Source organism: Oncorhynchus kisutch, linkage group LG8 (genome assembly GCF_002021735.2).
Source record: "Oncorhynchus kisutch isolate 150728-3 linkage group LG8, Okis_V2, whole genome shotgun sequence".
NCBI lineage: Eukaryota > Metazoa > Chordata > Actinopteri > Salmoniformes > Salmonidae > Oncorhynchus > Oncorhynchus kisutch.
This window is the reverse complement of record NC_034181.2, coordinates 33,486,973-33,497,935: the sequence shown is the minus strand read 5'-3', so window position 1 is coordinate 33,497,935 and position 10,963 is coordinate 33,486,973. Positions and strand designations below refer to the sequence as shown.

The 10,963-nt window shown below is 41.5% G+C and overlaps 1 protein-coding gene across 2 annotated transcripts in view; it reads right to left on the bottom strand.

Moving 5' to 3' along the window:
* glt1d1 (glycosyltransferase 1 domain containing 1) overlaps positions 1–10,963 on the bottom strand; it is a 45,787-nt gene that overhangs the window by 4,806 nt on the left and 30,018 nt on the right. For both annotated transcript variants that reach the window (XM_031830156.1, XM_020489857.2), the window contains exons 9-11: positions 1,850–1,893; positions 926–1,046; positions 321–419 (exon numbers count right to left, since the gene is read on the bottom strand). In XM_031830156.1, coding sequence (XP_031686016.1) covers positions 321–419; positions 926–1,046; positions 1,850–1,893 — 264 coding nt within the window. The remainder of the gene's footprint in view (positions 1–320; positions 420–925; positions 1,047–1,849; positions 1,894–10,963) is intronic.

Genomic DNA, 10,963 nt, shown 5'->3' with positions numbered 1-10,963 from the left:
GTCACATTCCGTGGTCCTTTGTAGCTCAGTTGGTAGAGTATGGTGCTTCTATGGCGCCTTCAATGCCAGGGTAGTGGGTTTGATCCCTGGGACCACCCATACGTAAAATGTATGCACGCACGACTAAGTTGCTTTAGATAAAAGTGTCTGCTAAATGGCATATTATTATATTATTTTAAGTGGGTCTAATACACCTCAGTTGTAGGCTGTTACGTTGCTACTGCTGCTGGTGGCTGTCTTTCCTCTGCATCAGCCTCTTACACAGTGGATATGAAAGCCATCTTACAGCTTTGACTGGTAACCACAGGAAGGGTTCTTACCTGAGGGGACGAGTAGAGCAGACCAGTGACCTCATGTTGCACCACCGCTGTGTTGCCTGGGATGTCACGAGCCACCACCGGTACCTCCAGGTCCATTGCCTGAACACAATACATGACACAGAAATAGCTACATCAAACTCCACACACACATGTGACTAGCTGGCATCTTCTAGCCCTTAACTTACTTTACTTGTTGGTATCCCCTTGGGACTTTATTGTCATTCATTCAGGTAATACGTCATCAGCATGTTGTGGAAGTGAAACATGCTAATCAGTGTTTAAGCCTTCTGTGGATTGTTTTAATCTACAGTGTTTAAAACAGATTAACAGGATTACACCCAATTCTGGAAAGATAGTATGACAAGCTAGTCATTCTCATAATTGCTCTGGTACAAATAATAAAAAGGTTCCCAGGGTGGAATATTGGTGCCTTGAAAGAGCTGCATGTGACACCAACATACTATATTCTGAGCTGAATTAAAAATGTACATTGTGATATATTTTGTGGGCAGGGCATGCCAGTGGAAATAATGACAATGATGACTGTAATGATAAAAAAGATGATTGCGGACTTTGCCCAGATTTAGTGATCCCTCACCCCTCACCTCTAAAATGGCAGCGGACATCCCCTCGGAGACTGAACTGTTCACCAGGGCAGCTGACCTCCTCATAGCAGCATGGAGCTCCTCTTGGCTTCTCTCCTGGGCCAGGTAAACCCCTGCTGACCTTGAGAAACACAGCAGTAGCAGCACTCTGCGTGACACAGGACTCACCACAAGGCGCACACAGCTGTGAATGATGTGCAGGAGTGACAGGTGCAGGGCATGATGCACAGACCGCTGGCGCCACGATGCAGTATGATTGACATGACATGTCCTAACCAGAGAGAGACAGGGCTGATTCCTGACTGTCTGAAACCACATTGACCAGGAGGTGAATCCTTTTAGTTATTATCTCTCAGTTCTGAGCCATGCCTCTGTCTGGGGGTGGAAAGATAACAAGCTAGACTACATATTTTTAATGTACATTCTGCTAACTCTAATGAAGATATAAGCACAGTTAGTTTACATGCTCTCTTGGGCCACATGGGATAAAGCGTTAGATAAGCTGGGTGTCTTTTGAATTTCTCACAAGAGCGACAGGGTCCAGATCAGCTTGACAGAGCTTTAATTAGCAATAACGCAGGGTCCAGATCAGTTTGGCAGATCTTTAGTCAGCGATAACGCGGGGTCACGATCAGTTTGGCAGATCTTTAGTCAGCGATAACCCGGGGTCCAGATCAGTTTGGCAGATCTTTAGTCAGCGATAACGCAGGGTCCAGATCAGTTTGGCAGATCTTTAGTCAGCGATAACGCAGGGTCCAGATCAGTTTGGCAGATCTTTAGTCAGCGATAACGCAGGGTCCAGATCAGTTTGGCAGATCTTTAGTCAGCGATAACGCAGGGTCCAGATCAGTTTGATAGATCTTCAGTCAGCGATAATGTTCTACTAAACTGATAACCATGAAAGAAAAGTTTGAAAGGTTTTACCTTTTACTGATTGCTTCTACTTCTTCAGTAAACACAGGATCAATCTAAGAGAAAAATCAGTGAAAACAACTACTTTAAATACACACACATACAGTTGAAGTCGGAAGTTTACATACACCTTAGCCAAATACATTTAAACTCAGTTTTTCACAATTCCTGACATTTAATCCAAGTAAATATTCCCTGTTTTAGATCACCGCTTTATTTTAAGAATGTGAAATGCCAGAATAATAGTAGAATAAATGATTTATTTCAGTTTTTATTTCTTTCATCACATTCCCAGTGGGTCAGAAGTTTACAAACACTCAATTAGTATTTGGTAGCATTGCCTTTAAATTGTTTAACTTGGGTCAAACGTTTCAGGTAGCTTTCCACAAGCTTCCCACAATAAGTTGGGTGAATTTTGTCCCATTCCTCCAGACAGAGCTGGTGTAACTGAGTCAGGTTTGTAGGCAACCTTGCTCGCACACGCTTTTTCAGTTCTGCCCACACATTTTTTTATAGGGTCAGGGCGTTTTGATGGCCACTCCAATACCTTGACTGTTGTCCTTAAGCCATTTTGCCACAACTTTGGAAGTATGCTTTGGGTCATTGTCCATTTGGAAGACCTATTTGCATCGAAGCTTTAACTTCCTGACTGATGTCTTGAGATGTAGCTTCAATATATCCAAATGCTTTTCCTGGCTCATGATGCCATCTATTTTTGTGAAGTGCACCAGTCCCTTCTGCAGCAAACCACCCCCATAACATGATGCTGCCACCCCCGTGCTTCACGGTTGGGATGGTGTTCTTCGGCTTGCAAGCATCCCCCGTTTTCCTCCAAACATAACAATGGTCATTATGGCCAAACAGTTCTATTTTTGTTTCATCAGACAAGAGGACATTTCTCCAAAAAGTACGATCTTTGTCCCTATGTGCCGTTGCAAACCGTAGTCTGGCTTTTTAATGGCGGTTTTGGAGCAGTGGCTTCTTCCTTGCTGAGGGCCTTTCAGGTTATGTTGATTTAGGACTCATTTTACTGTGGATATATACTTTGTGGCTGTTTCCTCCAGCATCTTCACACGGTCCTTTGCTGTTGTTCTGGGATTGAGTTGCACTTAATGCACCAAAGTACGTTCATCTCTAGGAGACAGAAAGTGTCTCCTTCCTGAGCGGTATGACGGCTGCGTGGTCCCATGGTGTTTATACTTGCGTACTATTGTTTGTACAGATTAACGTGGTACCTTCAGGCATTTGGAAATTGCTCCCAAGGATGAACCAGACTTGTGGAGGTCTACCATTTTTTTCTGAGGTCTTGGCTGATTGGATTTTCCCATGATATCAAGCCACAAGGCACTGAGTTTGAAGGAAGGCCTTGAAATACATCCACAGATACACTCCAAATGACTCAAATTATGTCAGTTAGCCTATCAGAAGCTTCTAAAGCCATGACACAATTTTCTGGAATTTTTCAAGCTGTTTAAAGGCTCAGTCAACTTAGCGTATGTAAACTTCTGACCCACTGGAATTGTGATACAGTAAATTATAAGTGAAGTAATCTGTCTGTAAACAACTTTTGGAAAAATTACTTGTGTCATGCACAAAGTAGATGTCCTAACCGATTTGCCAAAACTATAGTTTATCAGGAAATTTGTGGAGTGGTTGAAAAACGAGTTTTAATGGCTCCAACCCAAGTGTATGTAACCTTCCGAGTTCAACTGTATACATATATAAAATCAATATATACACAAATATATATACATATATAAAATATATACATCTGTTGGTAAAAACTGTATGTTCCCCTCAAAGCACATTAGACTTTATGCTGTTTAACTACACTGAGCAAAAATATGAACGCAACATGCAACAATTTCAAAGATTTGACTGAGTTCATAAGGAAATCAGTCAATTGAAGAACCACAGGGGTGTGGATCAGAACCAGTCAGCATTTGGTGTGACCACCATTTGTCTCATGCAGCACGACATCTCCTTCGCATAGAGTTGACCAGGCTGTTGATTGTGGCCTATGGAAGGGTGTTCCGCTCCTCTTCAATGGCTGTGCGAAGTTGCTGGATATTGGTGAGAACTGGAACACTGTCGTACACGTCGATCCAGAGAATCCCAAACATGCTCAATGGGTGACATGTCTGGTGAGTTTACAGGCCATGGAAGAACTGGGAAATGTTCAGCTTCCAGAAATTGTGTACAGATCCTTGCGGCATAGGGCCGTGTATAGGGCCGTGTATTTGGGCCGTGTATTTGCAAACAGCAGAGGGAGCACCCCCCTATCCACATCGACGGGACAGTATTGGAGAGGGTAGTAAGTTTCACCAAAAGCACTCACAAACTTCTACAGATGCACAATCGAGAGCATCCTGTCGGGCTGTATCACCGCCTGGTACGGCAACTGCTCCGCCCACAACCGTAAGGCTCTTCAGAGGGTAGTGAGGTCTGCACAACGCATCACCTGGGGCAAACTACCTGCCCTCCAGGACACCTACACCACCCGATGTCACAGGAAGGCCATAAAGATCATCAAGGACAACAACCACCCGAGCCACTGCCTGTTCACCCCGCTATCATCCAGAAGGCGAGGTCAGTACAGGTGCATCAAAGCAGGGCCCGAGAGACTGAAAAACAGCTTCTATCTCAAGGCCATCAGACTGTTAAACAGCCACAACTAACATTGACTGGCTGCTGCCAACACACTGACTCAACTCCAGCCACTTTAATAATGGGAATTGATGGGAAATTGATGTAAAATATATCACTAGCCACTTTAAACAATGCTACTTAATATAATGTTTACATACCCTACATTATTCATCTCATATGTATATACTGTACTCTATATCATCTACTGCATCTTTATGTAATACATGTATCACTAGCCACTTTAAACTATGCCACTTTGTTTACATACCCTACATTACTCATCTCATATGTATATACTGCACTCAATACCATCTACTGCATCTTGCCTATGCTGTTCTGTACCATCGCTCATTCATATATCTTTATGTACATACTCTTTATCCCTTTACACGTGTGTATAGGGTAGTAGTTTTGGAATTGTTAGGTTAGATTACTCGTTGGTTATTACTGCATTGTCGGAACTAGAAGCACAAGCATTTCGCTACACTCGCATTAACATCTGCTAACCCTGTGCATGTGACAAATACATTTGATTTGATTATCATCCTGAAGCATGAGTGATGGCAGAGGATGAATGGCACGACAATGGGCCTCAGGATCTCATCACGGTATCTCTTGCCATCGATAAAATGCAATTGTGTTCATTGTCCATAGCTTATGCCTGTCCATACCATAACCCTACCGCCACCATTGGGCACTCTGTTCAGAATGTTGATATCAGCAAACCGCTCACCCACACGACACCATATACGCTGTCTTCCATCTGCCCGGTACAGTTGAAACCGGGATTCATCTGTTACGAGCACACTTCTCCAACGTGCCAGTGGCCATTGAAGGTGAGCATTTAACCATTGAAGTTGGTGATGATGCTGAACTGCAGTTAGGTCAAGACCCTGGTAAGAACAACGAACACGGAGATGGGCTTCCCTGAGACGGTTCTTCGATTGTGCAAACCCACAGTTTCATCAGCAGTCCGGGTGGCTGGTCTCAGCTGATCCCGCAAGTGAAGAAGCCAGATGTAGAGGTCCTGTACTGGCATGGTTACACGTGGTCTGCGGTTGTGAGACCGGTTGGACATACTGCCAAATTCCTGCAGTCAGCATGTCAATTGCACGCTCCCTCTGTGGCTTTGTTTTGTGTGACAAAACGTCACATTTTAGAGTGGCCTTTTATTGTCCCCAGCTCAAGGTGCACCTGTTTAATGATCATGCTTCTTGATATGCCACAACTTTCAGGTGGATGGATTATCATGGCAAAGGAGAAATGCTCACTAACAGGGATGTAAGGATATTGGTGCACAACATTTTAGAGAAATAAGCTTTTTGTGCATATGGACAATTTCTGTGATCTTTTATTTCAGCTCATAAAACATGGGACCAACACTTTACATGTTGCGTTTATATTTTTGTTCAGTATATTTAATGAGCTTGAGCATTCGTTTCAAGAATGTATTGAAATATACAATGCCTTCAGAAAGTATTCACACCCCTTGACTTTTTCCAGATTGTGTTGTGTTACAGCCTGAATTGGCCAACACACAATACCCCATAATGTCAAAGTAGAAATTTTACAAATGAATAAATAATGAAAAGCTGAAATAAGTATTCAACCCATTTGTCACTGCAAGCCTAAATATGTTCAGGATTAAAAAGGTGCTTAACAAGTCACATAAGTTGCATGGACTCACTCTGTGTGCAATAGTAGTGTTTAACATGATTTTGAATGACTACCTCATCTCTTTACCCCACACATACAATTATCTGTAAGGTCACTCAGTCGAGCAGTACATTTCAAACACATATTCAACCACAAAGACCAGGGAGGTTTTGGCTCGGTTACTGGATCGAATCCCCAAGCTGACAAGGTAAAAATCTGTCGTTCTGCACCTGAGCAAGACAGTTAACCCACGGGTCCCGACAACTCCCCTTTCCCTTTTCGAATGCCTCACAAAGAAGGGGACCTACTGGGAGATGGGTAAAAACAAATAAAGCAGACACTGAATATCCCATTGAGCATGGTGAAGTTATTAATTACACTATAGATGGTGTATCAATACACCCAGTCACTACAAAGATAGTCACCTTCCTAACTCAGTTGCCGGAGAGGAAGGAAACTGCCCTGGGATTTCACCATGAGGCCAATGGTGATTTTAAAACAGTACCTGAGTTTGATGGCTGTGATAGGAGAAAACTGAAGATGGATCAACAACATTGTACTGTAGTTACTCCACAATACTAACTTAACTGACAAACTGAAAAGAAAGCATGTACAGAATAAAAATATTCCAAAACATGCATCCTGTTTGCAACAAGGCAATAAAGTAATACTGCTAAAAATATCCTGAATATGAAAGGGTTATGTTAAGGGCATTACTGAGTACCACTCTTCATATATTCAAGCAGAGTTGTGGCTGCATCATGTTATGGGTATGCTTGTAATTGATATGGTCTGGGGAATTTCAGGGTAAAAATAAACAGAATGGTGCTAAGAACAAGCACAATCCTAAAGGAAAACCTGGTTCAGTCTGCTTCACCTTCACCTTTCAGCAGAACAATGACCCAAAACACAAGACCAAATCTCCACTGGAGTAGTTCCCAAGTGGCCAAGTTACAGTTTACTTAAATATGCTTGAAAATCTATGGCAATGATTAACAACCAATTCAACAGAGCTTGAATAATTATTTAAAGAATAAAATGGGCAAATATTGTACAATATAGGTGTGCAAAGCTCTTCGAGACTTACCCAGAAAGACTCACAGACTCACTACCAAAGGTGTTTGTAACATGTCATGACTCAGGTCTTTTTATTCTGTACATGATTGTAAAATGTATTGACTCATGAATTTATTTGAGCTTGCCATAACAAAGGGGTTGAACACTCATTGACTCTTGATTTTTTAAAACTAATTTGTAAACATTTCTGAAAACATTATTCCACTTTGACATTAAGTGGTATTGTGTGTAGGCCAGTGACTAAATATTTTAAATATTCAGGCTGTAAGGGAGTGAACATTATTTACAATAAGGGTTACATGAAGTAGGCAGTCATTGTAAATAAGAATTTGTTCTTAACTGACTTGCCTAGTTAAATATTATATATTTTTTTAAATCAGACCATTCTGAAATGAAAATTGATGGCCCTCCTTCCAGCAAAATATATTGGACCTACTAAACCTCCCCTGAACACCCCCCGCCCCCTCAAAAAAGTGACCCTCCCCTATACCCAAAATAATAATTAAAACAAAATGGATACCAGAGAACATGTCTACCGTTTTACCCTCAATTATTGGACAGACCAGAGCCGTAGTTATGCAGTTCTAGAAACTGTTTTTCGTCCTGTAAGCATTACATGGCAAAGCAGGAAGGGCTGCGGGCCAGGTTGTGGGTTCGCAGACCATTGTGGACAAGAGTAGGGGTGGAAAGATCTCCTTCATAGTAAACACAATGCATGAACCTATCATCGTATTTGGAAGTCCGAGAAAATAAAATAATTTAAAAAATGTCATGCTATTCTACACATTAGCAGAATATTTTTAAATACCACACAAATGACCGAAATGACAAGCTAAGAATGGACAGAGCGATAGGCCTGTGTTAATCTTATATTGTTCCAATGCCAAATAAGCATCTTGTTTGCAACAACACTGTCCCTGTTTGCAAATACTTCGGAATCTGAGCATGGTATTTTCAAAAGTTGGACCTATTTATACCCCCAGACATAGTAGGCCTACCGATGCAGAAAAATGTAAGCTTTAACTGCTGGCTACTCTTCTTCTGTTGCTTAACCCAAGTGTTTCCCTAAAAGCTGTCTGGGTTTAAACATATTCTATTGTGCCAAAAGTGAACAGCTTATTCAATTGATAGAATTGATTTACTTCCCAGGCAAAGTATCCTCAGCTATAGAAGATTGTAGTTTCTGAATGTCAAAGAAGAAAAACAAGGATATCCTCATATGCATTGGAGTCACATTTTCCTGGGTATTTTACAGCTTGTTTCTAGCGTCGCTGACCAAAGCGCTGGTATACTGTAGATCACTTTATACAATTGGATCCATTTAATTTTCTTTCAAATCTTAAGCTAACAAGGGGCAGGCCTGTGCTTTTTGCAATTTTCTTCAATAAAAAGGTAGGCCTATGGCATACCCTCTCATACTCCCTCAATTTGAGCCTTGGTTTTAACTTAACAGACATTCACTGACACAGAGGTAGGCTATTTAAAGGATGCATTGTGGGTGCATTGCTGCTGCTTCGAGTTTCAGCATGACATTTTAAGTTACTCGAATCTGGCTTATTGTCAATAACTCTGATATATACACATCATGGGCAAGAAACATTGTTTGTAATCAAATCAATTATAGTAATAGCAAGCTATTCAAGTTGACCTCCGGTCCTCCTTTTCATCTGCGCTCTCCTTCTCAAACTGAACAGAACATAGACTATAGGCTCGTCCGCGTGCAAGATAGTGTATTTTTGGGACTAAGCCTAATCAAAATACAATTCGGAAGAAGCATTTGACTCTCCTTCTGAAAAATGCCACTGTAGGCCTACACAGCATTGGTTAGGCAACAAACGTTTTTGATCAGCAAGAGCAGAGCAGGCTGGGCTCAGTATTCGAATATCCATTGCAGTGTTTAATGCAATCTAGTTTTATTTACACCATCCCAGCAGCCATCTTAGAAATATACCTTTACTGTGTGCTTCTCCGAGCATACACTTCGTAGCCTATAGTCTATACCACACTACAGTGGCAAGAAATATGAACCCTTTGGAATTACATTGTTTTCTGCATAAACTGGTCATACAATTTGATCTTATCTTCATAACAATAGACAAACAGTCTGCTTAAACTAATAACACAAACAATTATACATTTTCATGTCTTTATTGAACACACCGTGTAAACATTCACAGTGCAGGGTGTTAAAAGTATGTGAACCCTTGGATTTAATAATTCGTTGACCCTCCTTTGGCATCAATAACTTCAACCAAATGTTTTCTGTAGTTTGGATCAGACCTGCACAACGGTCAGCAGGAATTTTGGACCATTCCTCTTTACAAAAACTGTTTCAGTTCAGCAATATTCTTAGGATCACTGGTGTGGACAATCCTCGAGGTCATGCAACAACATTTTAAAATCGACTGACTGGGCCACTCCAGAAGGCGTAATTTCTTCTGTTGAAGCCATTCTGTTGTTGATTTACTTCTGTGTTTTGGGTCGTTGTCCTGTTGCATCACACAACTTCTGTTGCGCTTCAATCGGAGGACAGATAGCCTTACATTCTTCTGCAAAATGTCTTGATAAACTTGGGAATTCATTTTTCCGTTGATGATAGCAAGCTGTCCAGGCCCTGAGGCAGCAAAGCAGCCCCAAACCATGATGCTCCCTCCCTCCACCATACTTTACAGTTGGGATGAGGTTTTGATGTTGGTGTGCTGTGCCTTTTTTTCTCCACACATAGTGTTGTGTGTTCCTTCCAAACAACTCAACTTAAGTTTAATCTGTCCACAGAATATTTTGCCAGAAGCGCTGTGGAACATCCAGGTGCTCTTTTGTGAACTTCAGACGTGCAGCAATGTTTTTTTGGGGCAGCAGTGGCTTCCTCCGTGGTGTCCTCCCATGAACAACATTCTTGTTTAGTGTTTTACGTATCGTAAACTCGTCAACAGAGATGTTAGCATGTTCCAGAGATTTCTGTAAGTCTTTAGCTGATACTCTAGGATTCTTCTTAACCTCATTGAGCATTCTGCGCTGTGCTCTTGCAGTCATTGTTGCAGGACAGCCACTCCTAGGGAGAGTAGCAACAGTGCTGAACTTTCTCCATTTATATACAAGTTGTCTTACCGTGGCCTGATGAACACCAAGGCTTTTAGAGATACTTTTGTAACCCTTTCCAGCTTTAGGCAAGTCAACAATTCTTAATCTTAGGTCTTCTGAGATCTCTTGCTCAAGGCGTGGTTCACATCAGGCAATGCTTCTTGTGAATAGCAAACACAAATTTTGTGACTGTTTTTTTATTGGGCAAGGCAGCCCTAACCAACATCTCCAATCTCGTCTCATTGATTGGACTCCAGATTAGCTGACTCCAGATTAGCTGACTCCTGACTCCAATTAGCATTTGGAGAAGTAGCCTAGGGGTTCATTAGCCTAGGGGTTCACATACTTTTTCCAACCTACACTGTGAATATTTAAATGATGTATTCAATATAGACAAGAAAAATACAATAATTTGTGTGTTATTAGTTTAACCACACTATGTTTGTTTATTGTTGTGACTTAGATGCAGATCAGACCAACTTTGATGACCAATGTATGCAGACATCCAGGTAATTCCAAAGGGTTCACATACTTTTGCTTGCCACGGTAAATAGCCTATAGGTGCACTTGATATTGCACCCCCAGCAGAGCATCAGAGATGAGGGGTGGCATCGGGCACACATCGATATATAGCCTAAAAAGGAGAAATATAGACATTTCATC